The sequence below is a fragment of the Asterias rubens genome, chromosome 9, assembly GCF_902459465.1.
Source record: "Asterias rubens chromosome 9, eAstRub1.3, whole genome shotgun sequence".
NCBI lineage: Eukaryota > Metazoa > Echinodermata > Asteroidea > Forcipulatida > Asteriidae > Asterias > Asterias rubens.
The window spans coordinates 5049748-5064587 of record NC_047070.1 but is presented as its reverse complement, the minus strand read 5'-3'; the positions used below and the strand labels follow the sequence as shown (position 1 = coordinate 5064587).

Here is a 14840-nt window from a genome sequence, read left to right as displayed (position 1 = left end):
GGACATATATTGCAATCAGCAATCTGTGGTCTGAACACCGGAGGACACACTCTTTGTGAACAATGTCAGATACCACCCATCGATTTCACCGAACTCTGCCTGATTAAAGGTTAATCTTAGGACGAGTTAAGTTCGGTATCCATAGACGTTAGTACGCATTGAACCAGTCCTAGGATCAATCCTAGCATTTCATGAAAATCTGCTGCTGTTTCAAGACCACCACAACCCACCAAGATTGAGGGAGTTTGACATTGGGTTGTTTGCATGGCGTCTTCATTTGGGAAGTGCACTCCGCACAGTGCTAAAAATAGAAGCTTAGTACCCGAGTCTTAGACAAACGTTCCAAATTTCACTAACATCTGCGTGCAAACATGTCCACGTTTTATGTTTACTCGCGTTAGACACTACTAACAACAAGTGCCATGTGGCACATTGATGCTGGCGTGATCGCTAAAATGGTGGAATGTTTGTCTGACAGCCAAAATGACGTCATTAGTGCGGATGCTATTGCACGATGATGGTCTCTTATGTTTGTTGTAAGCCCCAACTAATCACTGCAACAAAATTAAAAAGTATATACTTCACCAGGGGTACATTCGTTGTTTAATTTATATCTAAGCTTTTAACTCATTAATTTGGGATTGAACAAAGACAAAAGTACTACAGCAGGATTTAAACCTCCAACATCCCAACTACCGGTAATGTGGTGACACTCTACCAACTGAGATATACTAGCCCTTAAAGGAACACGCTGCCTTGGATCGGTCGAGTTTGTCTTTGAAAAGCGTTTGTAACCGTTTTTTTTATAAAATGCATATGGGTAGAAAGATATTGTAAAAGTAGAATACAATGATCCACACAAACATGCCTTGAAATTGCACGGTTTTCCTTTTACCTCGTCGACTAACACGATCGGCCATTTATGGGAGTCAAATTTTTTACTCCAATAAACGCCCGACCGTGTTAGTTCTTTAGTTTTTAAAACATCTTTCCAACCATATGCATTTTATAAAAAAGGGTTACAAATGCTTTTTACAGACCAACATGTCTGATCCAAGGCAACGTGTTCCTTTAAGTTGGCAGTCTTACGGTTTTCTGCAGCCTGTAATAACAACATCATGTAAACAATTGTGTAAACATTAATCGTTAAAGAATTATTCAAGGCTGTTCAATATTTGAATACTATTTTGTTCATTTTACTAAATGGCAGTGGACACTATTGGTAATTTAATACTCAAAATAGTTGTAAGCGTAAAAACTTACTTTGTAACGAGCAATTGAGAGTGGTTGATAGTATAAAACGTTGTGAGAAACGGCTCCCTCTGAAGTAGCACAGTTCAATTTTGCAAAGTAAATCGGCTAAAAGGCGGTGGACACTATATATTGGTAATTACTCAAAATAATTGTAAGCATAAAAACAATTACTTTGTAACAAGCAATGGAGAGCTGTTGGTAGTATAAAACATTGTGAGAAACGGCTCCCTCTGAAGTAACGTAGTATTTGAGGAAGAAGTGATTTTCCATGAATTTGATTTTGAGACCTCAGAATTAGATTTTCAGGTCCCAAAATCAAACATCTGAAAGCACACAACTTTGTGTGCCAAGGGTGTTTTTTCTTCCATTATTATCTTGTAACTTTGACGACCAATTGAGTTCAAATTTTCACCTGTTTTTTTTGTATGCATATGTTGAGATACACCAAGTGAGAAGACTGTCTTTGACGATTACCAACAGTGTCCACTGTCTTTAATTTGGGTAAATATTATCAATAATCTTGATACAGCAATATTCATTAAAATTTTACAGAATAACATTAACAATAATTAATGTTTTGCTTTTTTATGAGACTCTCAAAGTGTGTAGGCCCTATCATTATTTATTTCCAGACAGATTTTTGAAGTTTATGAATTATGAGATTGTGTAACACCTTGTAGGCCCTAAAAGTGTTAACACAGTGCGACAAATCATAGTTAATAACGGAAAATTAAATTGTTGACTTTTTCGAGTCTTCTTTCAGGTATACTACAAGCAGTACTTTTTAAATCATTATTGTTCGTTTGTCATATTTGCCTGAACTGTTTTGCCATATTTTTGAAGATAGTAAGGGAGCGCCTGTAAAGTGTAGAGCAATTAATCTAGGCAAGAACTTAGAAGGGAGCTTTTTTTAAGGCTGCACTAAAAAGGCGAAAGAAAAAAAAGGTGGGAAAAAGAGAAAATTTAATTAAAAAGTGATTAAGAACCAATTATATATGGGAAATTTTAGTGTGAATAAAAGCGAAAGCAAAAATTTGAAGTGTTATTATCAATGCCTAATTCTTGGATTTTCAATGTTGGTCTTTGTTTAGTTTTAGCGCCCTCAAGTGTCAAGGAATTGACAGTTTACATCAGCAGACTGTTGGTTTATAATCTGTTTTATGGTTGTGCTGCTGTCGTGTACTAGGACTGCAAGTGACAGCAGATAGTTCTGTACTGTGACTGTAACACAGTGTAGTGGGTATGATATGTATGTATAATACTAATATAGGTATGTATGATATGTATCTAGCCCACCTTGTTGAGCTGAGTGTTAATGGCTCCGCTTTTAACATCGGTCTCATCACTGTGACAGTGATGAGTCTGAGACCGATGTTAAAAGCGGAGCCATTAACAATAACAGCTCAACAAGGTGGGCTAGAACTGTATGTATATTAATAGGTATGTATGACTATGATAGGTATACATTTTGTTTACACTTTTCTATTGATAATATTGCCAAGTTGCCAACGGTTGGGAGGATGGAGGATTTTGATAAATCACAACAAAAAACGAATGTGATGGTTACAAAATTGTTTTTTTAATTGGATACTTCCTGACAGTTGCATATAAAATCTAAGACTCCCCCAATTTATTTTATTTTATTTCATTTGATAAACTGCCTACAAATTTGAATTTAAAGGTACCCACATTTATTTCAGTCTCCAAGAAAATGACCAATATTTGCAAGTGCAGTAAGGCAGTCCTCCAAACACCAATCGGTCTAATTTGTGTGACGGCTTGCAATGTTGGAGTTCATTCCATCAAGTTAACAGCTGCTACGGAACTACCCACGGGTCACGATGACAGGTAAGCCGGGTTGCCCAACAATACTGGACCAGGGGTCGATTTCGCAAAGAGTTAGGACAAGTCCCAACTTAGGACTAGTCCTAAGAGATATCAAAAACGTGTAGCTAGCCCTAAGTTAGGACGAGTAACTCTTACTAACTCGAGTAAGACTAGTCTTAACTTTTTGTGAAATCTACTCCAGTGCTCGCTTGTAAGTTGCAGCATAGAGAAAGGATCAGGGAATGAGTTAGAATATGTCCCAGCATCAAATGAACAAATGATCACCGCTACCAGCACCAGTGATTCAACAGCCACATGCAGGGGGTTGACATGGTTGCTCTTTTTCATGCATAAATGTACCTAGTTATTCAAAGTACATGCATGCTCCACTTTCCAAACAAACTCTGAAAAGAGCCGTCAAGTATTGTAACAATTTTCTCTGTTGGCCACAGCTGGCCATCGATCAATCAGTTCATCAGTTACTAGAAATCCTGCTGAATTAATACCAAGTTCTTTCTATATGTAGGAACCCATGGGAAATCAATTTTTGATAAGTAACATTCAATTTCATACTCTTGGTTTGACACTAGCAGCGAAACTGTTATCCACCAGGCTATCGGTTTATGTCGTATCCTTATCGGCTATCGGTTTATGACCCCTTACACTAATAAAACAGCTGCTGGCAGTGTAAGCACTTTATGTACATGTAATCCACCATACATAAAATGACAAACCTGTAGAAGTTTGAGATCGATCAATAGATTTGTGAGACAACGATTAAAACAAAAATGAATAAAATGCTCACTGAGCGAAACTCCAAACAGAAAATTAGTTTAATTTATTTCTCATCAAAAAGGCTATGACATTTCAGTCAGAAATTTTCAAGGGATGTTTTTATCATCATTAGACGGTCAAGTTTTATGTAAATCTGTGATCTTCACGATTTTGTTTTCTTGCCAATCCTGTAATGTTCCTTTTAACTTTAATTGTTTTGTTTCAGGGTTACTACATCAATTACAGAGGCGCCTGACCATTGGCCAGCTGCCCTGAGAGAGTGCACCGATTGGCTAGCGATGTACTTCAAAAATGCTGAAGCAGCCTATCAAAGACCTCTGCCTCTGTTTCACAGGCCAGATGCAAAACCAGGTTGGTTCAAGGGTATAGACCAATAGACCCTTCCCATGAAATATGTAAATTGCACATAGCGCGTGCGCACTAACGTTTCGGGTGGCAAAATGAGGGAACATCGCGCTGTTTTGTACACGGCTAATGGGTGCGTGACGCAGACGCGATTGCGCGTCTGCTTAGTGCACAACTCTATGGCGTTTGCCAACCAACAGGGTCTGTACGCATCGTGAATGTGATTAGCATATTTCATGGGAAGGGTCCATTGGAAACTTTCGACTTTCTGCCAATTACCAAGAGAGGGCGCTCTTCACCAGGAATGTCAGTCAATTTAGGAATAGGGCGAAGCATGGGAGTGACGGTCACTGACAGCAAATACCTTGTGTTTTGCGTGTTTTTGTTTTTGTATTTAGATTTAGCCCAACTGTATTTTGTTTTTCAAAACACAATGCCAGCATAAACCAAACTGTTCTGGAACAGGACGTACTGGACACGCGTTCCCTCAAGGATAACAAGCGGTGTGCATAAGTTTTTTGGGTGTTTTTTCTAGGGTAATAAGCAAACATTCCAAAATTGCTGACCAACCAACAATTGAGAAGAAATCTGAAGTTTAGTTGTCTGACAATGTGTCTGACTAATTTTCAAGAGGCTGAGAGACTGCCCTCTAGTGGCAGAGTTTTCAAAAAGTCTCCCATTGCACATTACGCCCAGCGCACTTGCACGTGCGTCTCCTAGCTGTCAGCCATTTTGGGTGTCAAAACACACAAAAGGATGGTTCACATGTTTACGCACCTCCGAAAAATGTGCGTCTTCCATTTATGCCCTTTTTGTGGAGTCAATTCCTTTTTAGCATGTTTTGACACACAAAATGGCGGACAGGAGATGCGTGTGTATGTGCGCTGCGCGTTGTGTAAGGGGTCTATTGATATATGACCTACTGGTTTGATGACAATAATCCTCTTCGTAATAAATTATTTGGCATGCTGTGATCCCTGGCTATATAAGACAGTTACACGTCCATTGGCTTGAGATATGGTATTACAAAGATACTGACAGGAAAGAGAGACGGCCAACATAAGGGCTATAAGGAGTTGGTAGAGCGTTGGAACTTTAATCCAAAGGTCGCAGGTTCAAGTACCACTCAATGCAAGTTTTCTTTGCACCACCCAAAATCAATTCAAGTTGATCAGTGAACTAAAAACTTGTATCCCCCTTGATTCCTCTGCTGTAGTTTCCTAGATTGTATCATAAACTTGAGTGTGATTCCTGCCTACTATTGCAGCTACAGGTTAAATGGCCTCTGTGCTCTTCATATTCTGTACAAATATTTGCATTTTTGTTTTTCACTGTAGAAACCTTTACCTACAGAGTGTGGGAGACGTTAACAAGTCAAGTTCCTTGTGGCCAAACCGTCTCCTATGCCCAGCTTGCAGCCATGGCTGGAAACAACAAAGCCTGTCGAGCTGTAGGTGGCGCTATGAGGGCCAACCAGATTGCGATTCTCATGCCTTGCCACCGAGTGACGGCTAGTGGGGGTGGTCTTGGCAACTACATGTCAGGCAACGGGAACGCTTTGAAGAAATGGCTTCTTGATCATGAAGGGGTGACTTTCAAATAGGAGATCAAAATCTCCCCTTGCTGTAAAGTGTAAACTTCTTTGGCAATAACAAGCCCTATGAAGTTTAGCGTTCAGTACTTATTTTTGCAACTCGCGTATTCAATTGAAGTTTTCAGTTAAAAAAATCTATATTTATGGAAGTAAATGTAGATTTTTATATCTTCTTGTTGATACGTGGCAAGAGATATTTGCCTCCAGGCTACATTTGTTAGGTAAACTTGTTTAGTTCTGGGCATATGTCCCTGGCCTTTGTTTTGTTTATGTTTGTATTTTCTGTGTTTTAATGTCAAATAAATAAATATACTAACAATAATAGCACTGGGCCCAATTCTACAGAGATGCTTACATGTGTAAGCGGGGAAAAGTGCCCACAAAGCACAATTGTTTTGTGTTTTATTAAATTTTGCAGCTCTATGAAAATGGGCCCCTGGTCTTGTTTATTCTTAGGCCTAACTGTAAACCAGGGCCCAATTTCATTGAGCTGCTTAAGCACAAGTAGCTATAAGCATAATAACAACATGCTTTACCAGTTACTTGAATAAGATTACCAACCACAATAGCATGCCATACATGTACCATTTATGACTGGTACTCTGCTTCATTTTGCTGAAGCAGAACTTTTCTCACAGATGTCTTTGCAAGATATCAAAGGGAGATTATTTTCTACATAAACACCAAGGATTTTTTTACTACAAAGATAGGTTTGTATGTATAGACTTGTGGACAAGATGTTACATGTCTGTCTTGGTGAAAGCGTAACACTCTGCTCTCTGGCGACTACTTAAAAGAATACGTTGCCTTGGATTGGTCGAGTTGGTCTTGGAAAAGCATTTGTAACTGTTTGTTATAAAATGCTTATGAGTTGAAAGATGTTGTAAAAGTAAAGTACAATGATCAACACAGATTTGTTTAAAATTGCACAGTTTTTCTTTTACATTGTCGACTAAACACGATCGGCCATTTATGGGAATCAAACTCCCATATGGTCAACCGTGTTAGTTCGCAAAGTGTAGGGAAAACCATGCAATTTTGATGCAAATCTTTGTGGATCAATATATTCTACTTTTCAAACATCTTTCTACCCATATGCATTTAATAACAAACGGTTACAAATGCTTTTTATAGACCAACTCGTCCGATCCAAGGTAACATGTTCCTTTAAGAGTAGACTGCCGTCCCTTGTCTCTCTCTGGGGAGACTGCTCTAACGAGACTACTGCTCTCACAAAAGGCTGCTGGCTCCCAACTACCGCCCCGTTTTATACCCCAGTCACTATTAGCTTGCGATGGGTTTCACATAAAGAATTTGACCCATTTTCCATCATGGCAGCGTGCAAGGCACTTTTAAGTGTGACTGTGACGGCACTGTTGCTGGGTCTTTCAGCCACCTCTACACGCCGGTCGGTGACTAGATATGGCACCTGGCTTCTGCTTTAATTGTGACTTGGGTATAGACGATGTGCCCTCTGGCGTCAACCGCAAGCAATAACATGATTGCGCGCATACCGACGGGCAAAACCTTCGTGTTTTGGCAGCCAGCTAGAAAGTACACGCAATCTTACCATGACTACGCATCCTTTTGCCCGGCGAAATATCACTTCTACAGTGTTTTGTCAACAGAGGGTGCTTTGAATGTAAACATAGGTCACATCGTCTATAGTGGAGTCACAAGAGCAGCAGTCTCGCAGGAGCCAGCAGTCTTGTGAGAACATTGCGGGTGTTGCAAGATTCGCAGAGTCGGTTTTGCTATCACCACAACAAATATTTGTAGGTTTTCATATTACAGTTTTTCCCAATACAACTTCATTCAAAAGGAAATATTTCACAGGGGAAAAAAAGGTTTAAGTATGAAATTCATAATCAGTATTATGATCAGCTTTCAGACCAAACTTTAAAAAAGAAAATTCACAACCAGTCCCTCATTATACCTTTACATGTGTAAGTACTTTTTCCTAATAACTGTACTTTTCATCTGAAAATACCAGAACCTATTGTGTTACTATCAGACTGGTTTTGTTTTTTACCTCTGCGGTAAAATTTAGCATATTTTTCTATTAAAATATACTAAAAAGAAATTCAAACAGATTGTTGTATTCATATTGAAGAAATCTTTATTTTATCACATGTACAAATAAACATCTCCTATAAAATGTTTGTTTTTACTGTATTTTGTGCATTGTCCAGATATGTAAAATTGAGGACACAACCAGGCCTGGAAATCCATCTTAAAGACACTGGACACTATTGGTAATTGTAAAAACCGGTATTCTCACTTGGTGTATCTCGACATACATAGTTTTTGAGAAAGAAGTAATTTTCCATGAATTTGATTTCGAGACCTCAGATTTAGAATTTGAGGTCTCGAAATCAAGCATGAAAGCACACAGCTTCGTGTGGAAAGGGTGTTTTTTTCTTTCATAGTTATCTCCAACTCCGACGACCATTCGAGCTCAAATTTTCACAGGTTTATTATTTTATGCATATGTTGAGATACAGTAAGTGAGAAGACTGGTCTTTGACAATTACCAATAGTGTCCACTGCCTTTAAGAAGTGCCCCTTACCATGGAGGAAAATTGCTTTGCCCAGTCATGAACAAATTTAAGGCCTGATTTATCATTTCACATGACTAGAATAAGTATTGTCGTCTAGTAGAAGTTACTGAATCACAATTTCTTAATTTGTGCAATTCAAAATCATAGACGTAAAACCAATGTTTGTATGAGGGGGGGGGGGGGAGAGATTGGCTATTGCCAGCTTTACACATCTCCATGTGGGAATTTGCCAAGTTCCCGGGACGATCATTCAAACAAACAAACAAACAGATGGATACAGCGGGGTAAAGGTCTAGGTCCCACTGCAGCGATAACGATAACAACGCAAAGAGAACGCATTCTATTGGTTGATGAGCGTGTGCATATTCTGCGTAGAGCAATTCAACCAATACAATGCGCTCTCTGTGCGTCGTGATCGTTATCGTTATCGCTGCAGTGTGACTCGGCCTTTATGTGACTATAATTGTTGAGTGAGTTCCTGTGGACGGTCCTCTTCTGCCGCAGGGTCTGGGTCCTTCCTCGCAGTGAGACTTTCCCATGGTGTACCCTCCGGGAGCAGGATGTCGCCAGTCTTACTGATCATGAAGTTAAAGTCCTTGGTGTTATCCATGACTCTCTCTATGACCTCATCCACATTGTCCAGTGTGATGTACGACTTACTGGCTTCCTAAATGACATGAAACACAAGAGAAATCAAGAGAAAATGAAGATTTGCTCTTCTTTTTTATTCCCCCATGGAGTACGGAGACCACTGGGAATGCAGTTGTTTCCCAGACCTAGCGCTTTAACCTCTTTTAAAGAAAAACAAATTGCGAAATTGTTGGTGGGTGGGTCAAGAGAAAAAACAAAACATCCAAAATTAAGTATTGATTTAATAAATCTTCATGTAGTCATATTAACAATCGTAAGAGAAGACGCTGGCAAGAGTGTCATTTTTATGACTAAACTATGTTTGTTTTAGCCAGGAAAAGCCATTGAAAACTAATGATGTTGGATACCTTTGATCTAAAATGGCTGGTATATTTGAGGCGTTACATGTAGTTTGTTATTAGGTGTATGGATTATCTTATGAAGCCAAATCAAAATTTGGATTGGGTTGGTGGTTCAGAACAAATTTGAAAAATATAATTTTTTCAACATTGACTATTTTGAACTTTCACGCTAACATCGACTCTTTGTAATGGCCCCTAATTTTCCAAAAATGATGACACTTTACCTTTTCCTGTATAACTCTCTCCGCCAACTCCTCAAGACTCTGTTTCTTCTCCTCCTCCATTCTGATCATCTTCTCCAATCTATTTTCTTCCTTGAGACGTCCCTCCTCAGTCAGTCTCTCCTCTCTGTTGTAAAAAGACGAGGTAAACGCTCAAACAAACCATCAGAGAGAAATTTGTTTGCAGGGACATGGGCACTGGGCAGGAAGAACTTGGAAGCGGCTTCCCAAAGATATTGGTTCAAGTTCTTTGAGCTGCTTAGCACTTAAAGGCAGTGGACACTTTTGGTAATTACTCGAAATAATTATCAGCATAAAACCTCGCTTCGTAATGAGTAATGGGGAGAGGTTGATAGTATAAAACATTGTCAGAAACGGCTCCCTCTGAAGTGACGTAGTTTTCGAGAAATAAGAAATTTTCCACGAATTTGAATTCGAGACCTCAAGTTTAGAATTTGAGGTCTGGAAATCAAGCATCCAAATGCACTCTACTTCGTGTGACAAGAGTGTTTTTTCTTTCATAGTTATCTCGGAACTCCGACGACCAATCGAGCTCAAATTTTATGCATATGTTGAGATACACCAAGTGAGGAGACTGGTCTTTGACATTTACCAATAGTGTCCATTGTCTTTAAAGGAACACGTTGCCTTGGATCGGTCGAGTTCATCCTTGAAAAGCGTTCTGTAACAGAATCGATATGGTTAGAAAGATGTTGTAAAAGCAGAATACAATGACCTATACAAATATGCCTCGAAAATGTGTGGTTTTTCTTTTTACCGCGTCGACTAACACGGTCGGCCATTTAGGGGAGTCAAATTTTTGACTGCCATAAATGCCCGATTGTGTTAGTTCGCCATGTAAAATGAAAACCATGCAATTTTGAGTGATACTTGTGTGGATCATTATATTCTACTTTTAAAACTTCTTTCTAACCATATGCATTTCATAACCAACGGTTTTAAATGCTTTTAATAGACCAACTCGTCCGATCCAAGGCACTGTGTTCCTTCATTGTCCTTTAAGCATAAATAGTGTTCAGTCCAAAACAACTTTGCTTTCAGAATAAGTTTAAAAGCCAAATTACATATAACATGTAGCTTGTACTACGTGTACCATCCATCTCCCAATTTCATAGAGCTGCAGTTACACAGAAAATATTGCTTAAAAAATCTACTTAGCAAAAATAATCAGGGAACCAGTCACTAACTGTACACATACATTGTAACAGGGTACTTTGCTTACGTCACTATAAAATATTTGAATTTGATTCTGATACCCCAGAATTAGATTTTGAGGTCCTGAAATCAAGCATCTGAGAGCACACAACTTCAAGTGACAAGGCTGTTTTTCTTGCAACTTCGATGACCAATTGAGCTCAAATTTTCACAGGTTTGTTATTTTATGCATTTGTTGAGATACACCAAGTAAGAAGACTGGTCTTTGACAAACCAATAGTGTCCAGTATCTTCAAGACAGGGGAGCAGTCTAGCTACACTGCAGAAAAAGGGCATCATCAGGAGTCCTGGGCAAACCGTATTAGAGGTTGCACTACTACTACTAGTACTAGAGTGTATTGTGAATCATCAGTTTTTCCCCATACCTGATCAGTCTGGTCCGTGCGTTCTCTTGATCATTCCACTTCAGCATTTGGAGATATTCTTCCCTCTCTTTCTGGGCTCTTTCTTCAGTTGACCCGCCCTCTGCCGTTTCAAGTGTATTCCTAGAAATCTCCTCAATAAACATTTTTCTGTCAAAAAACATAAAGTGTAAAAAAACAAAGGAGTGCAAAGTCATGTAATAAAAACACAAAGTAGTGCAAAGTTGTGTAAAGTAGTGCAAAGTCGAATATTCCAATAGACCTTATGCATTGACGTCATCCAGCGGCCATCTTAGTGGAAAAACGGTGACGAAACAATCAAAACGCACAGATTTGTACGCGCGGCGCACAGAATTGGCCAATGAACAACCTCCTTTTGACCTCTAGGTGAGGGCGCCCTACTAAAATGACGTCATGTGCATAAGGTCTATAAGGATGGTGTTTATATTAGACCCAGTGACTGTGTGTGACAATCATATATAGAAAATAGTGGTTTAACGAGTGACGGACAAAATGTATCTGGGGCGCTAGTGTACAACAGAGATTCTCTAAAGACAAAATTTACAAAAAAGAAGTGCATCGCCCAATTGAGTTGGTCTGCAATGTATAGGTTTATACATGTGTAATGTATGCATGCTCTTGTAGTGCAATTTTGTTCATGCTTCCATTTATGATCTTTTAAAATACTAAATTAATACGTAGTAGCACTTATTAGAATTAATAGCAAGAGAGAGGTGCGTTATGCCTCCCTATGCCCTAGTGGAAAGTATTTTTGTATTAATAGTCTTTGATTTGTATTTGTACTTAAATTAAATATTTTTATATCTTAATGTTTTTCTGTAATTTAAAAAATAGTATTTTCTTCTGCTTCGTTATTTTAAACGCAATTCAGCCTCTGGCTGCCAAGTTGAATGTTTTTTTTAATTAACCAATTATAATAGTTATAAGGTTTTCACTTTTATAATAGCATTTAATAACTGAATATTTCTATTCCCCTTTGAGTCTTTGACAGAATACCAGTCCATCCAAACTCCCCAGCTAGCGATGGTAACTATTTTCATTCCTGGGTGGAGAGAAGAAATTATGATATAAAGTGCCTTGCTCAAGGACCAAGTGTCACAATGACCAGCATTCTAACCCATATACTGTAAAGTACAGACATTGAGGAATCAGTCAGGTTGGCGTAGAGGTGTCTTGCCTCACCTGGTTCGAATCCTACCAGGGGAACTACACACTGTAGTATGTAAGTCACATGTGGATTGGGATTTCAGATACTTGACTGTGTGGGTTTTTCCTGGGATAATTCTCTGGAGTTTTCCTCCCACTTCTAAAATTGAAATTTCTTTCTTGTCTTCTCACCTTGTCCAGATGCTGAACAGGCTTTGACAAGAATTATCATATAGATGTATGGGAAGGTTTGCGTTAACACCAATTGACTTTCCCTAAATGAGTTGGGGTGGTTCTAAAAAGAACTGCTGGTTTCAACTCAGCGTTTTGATCAGTATGCTCTAATCTAGTCGTCTTTCTCCAGAAGACGATCAGAGCATACTGATCGAAACGTTGAGTTGAAACCAATGTTTCTTTTCAGAACCACCCCAACTCATTTAGGGAAAGTCATTTGGTGTTACCGCAACCCTTCCCTTAACTACCCCAACTCAGGGTACATTTGTAGTCATTACATGGCGATACGTTCCCACAAATCTTTCCATGTCATACATGTATTTCCACCATGCAAAGTTTCAAATCCTACTGGTCATAGATGTAGGTCTGTATAAATGAATTGCCCTGGACAGCTCGGCAGTCAAAAACCCCGCTTGCTTGAAGGGTTAGGCCTTGCGATTAATAAATTACCTAGTTGCGATAACGTAACCCTCCTCCTGTCTGGATCCGGCAGGGTTTCCCTTAATTTTTTTTTTCAATCGCCCGCCGGGCAAGTCAACCAAAATTCTCGATCGCCCACAGGTTTTTTCACTAGCCTTTCACTTTTCAAAACGAAAAAAAGAAAAACGAAAGTGAAGACCTTATAATTGAGTTTTTGGAGGAATTTGTATTATCCCTTTTCCATCAACAACAACTTTAATAACTTCGTGGTTAGGGGGTTGGTTGATTTGAACATGTTTTGAACTCCGTTTGCAACAAAATCTTCATGAATCAACGATCAGTCAACAACACACATCGAGAAATAATTCAATGAACTTTGCCCCGCAACGCCCTCTGTTGGCAAAAGTTGTCCATGTTATTAGAATTCCTCCAAGGCTGTACATTGTGCACAGTCTGCAGCCATTATGCACAACGTGCGGCAATTCTTTACTCCGTTCGTGAACGTGTACTGCATTGAAGTCTAGTCAAGAAGACCAATGACAGTGTGCGGAGTGTTGGTCAGAATGGACTTTGGACAAATGTGTGTGTTGTGTATGTGCTGTGCATACTGCATGGACCAGTGGGCGACCGTGTACTTTATACACTGTGAGGATACTCGGCACCATGTGGTTTGTGCATCGTGTTTTCAATTTATTGTACGTGTTTTCTGAAACGAACGACAGCAGTTCAGGTCCCGATCACGGCCAAATTAAATCTAGCAAGTATCTAGAACTGTCAAACTTACTATTTTAAAAGCTTTAGTAAAAGTTTTCTGTGGGATTTTGCCACTGAACCCTCATTTAAAAAGAAATAATTTCGACCGCTAATTTCGACCGCTAATTTCGACCGCTAATTTCGAACCCTGGATCGGGAGGAGGGTTACGTTATCACAAATTTAAATGACCCAATCTTCTGCTCGATCGATCGCACGGCCACGACCCTGTCAATTTTAAACTGCCATTGTCACCCACTCTTCTATTATGATACATTCACGTCCGTTCCGCTAACGTTTGTGAATCCTGATGATGATAACGGAACAAACCTCAATAGCTCCTGAACTTACTTCATCGCTCTCGTAATACATGCATAATGTCGGTTCTTCTTCAAAAGAAAATCATGCTCCCACGGATCGATTGGTGTCGGAATTCTTCTGTAGTTCATCTTGGATTTGGCTCTCGGATCTGTTCGCTGTTTTCGCCAGCGAACACACTGAAAAGTCACTGCACTCAACGTTGGGTCCCAAGATCCGGCAACCCCTGCAACACGATTTAAAACCAAACAGCATCTTGGAAACATCTTGTAAAACGTATGGCAAATGCCAGAGTCACTTCTTGAGTAAAATTACTTATAAATCAGTAAACAAGATTTTTCCAAACATTGAATCACTCAAAAGTCGATCTCCATCCAATTCCAAGTGTCCCCCTGCAAAACGCAAAGCAGTGTGGGATTGATGCTCAAGATGACCTTTGACCCGACAATTGTTTCACAGACGACAAGCTTGACGAGTTCACGGTCAATCCCTATTTATTTGCTTTTCCGGCGGTTCTGAAATGCCTTCCAAATGATGAAGTCCTGGAAGGTTAGTGAAAAGGACTTATAAACACTCGGTTTGTTCATTCAAGAAGGAAAAGACAATCGTGAAGTGAAAACTGCGATGAAAATCGAACAAAGGCGCACGAAACAGTATTTCTGGTGCATGACAACAGTCGGCAGTTTCCGTTCAGAATCGGTTATCTCCGTACAGTTTCGTCCGCCAATGAGAACAAAGTATTTTTGGCGCCGTGAGATTTCGG

The 14840-nt window shown here is 39.4% G+C and overlaps 2 protein-coding genes across 4 annotated transcripts; one reads left to right on the top strand and one right to left on the bottom strand.

Moving 5' to 3' along the window:
* The first annotated feature begins 2336 nt into the window (after positions 1–2336).
* On the top strand, positions 2337–6684 carry LOC117295068 (methylated-DNA--protein-cysteine methyltransferase-like). Of its 3 annotated transcripts, none has more exons than XM_033777641.1 (4): positions 2337–2503; positions 2955–3102; positions 4082–4227; positions 5559–6684. In XM_033777641.1, the coding sequence occupies exons 1-4, from the start codon at positions 2497–2499 to the stop codon at positions 5822–5824; spliced, it is 567 nt and encodes a 188-aa protein (XP_033633532.1). In that variant the 5' UTR covers positions 2337–2496; the 3' UTR covers positions 5825–6684. The 3 variants fall into 3 exon arrangements, with proteins under 3 accessions (XP_033633532.1, XP_033633533.1, XP_033633531.1); XM_033777642.1 differs by having other exon boundaries at positions 2338–2494; XM_033777640.1 differs by having other exon boundaries at positions 2340–2524.
* A 2069-nt stretch (positions 6685–8753) lies between these two features.
* On the bottom strand, positions 8754–14752 carry LOC117295037 (28S ribosomal protein S26, mitochondrial-like). The gene is made up of 4 exons (XM_033777602.1): positions 14111–14752; positions 11191–11337; positions 9593–9716; positions 8754–9043 (listed from the first exon to the last, which is right to left on the bottom strand). The coding sequence occupies exons 1-4, from the start codon at positions 14341–14343 to the stop codon at positions 8834–8836; spliced, it is 714 nt and encodes a 237-aa protein (XP_033633493.1). The 5' UTR covers positions 14344–14752; the 3' UTR covers positions 8754–8833.
* Between the last annotated feature and the right edge of the window lie 88 nt (positions 14753–14840).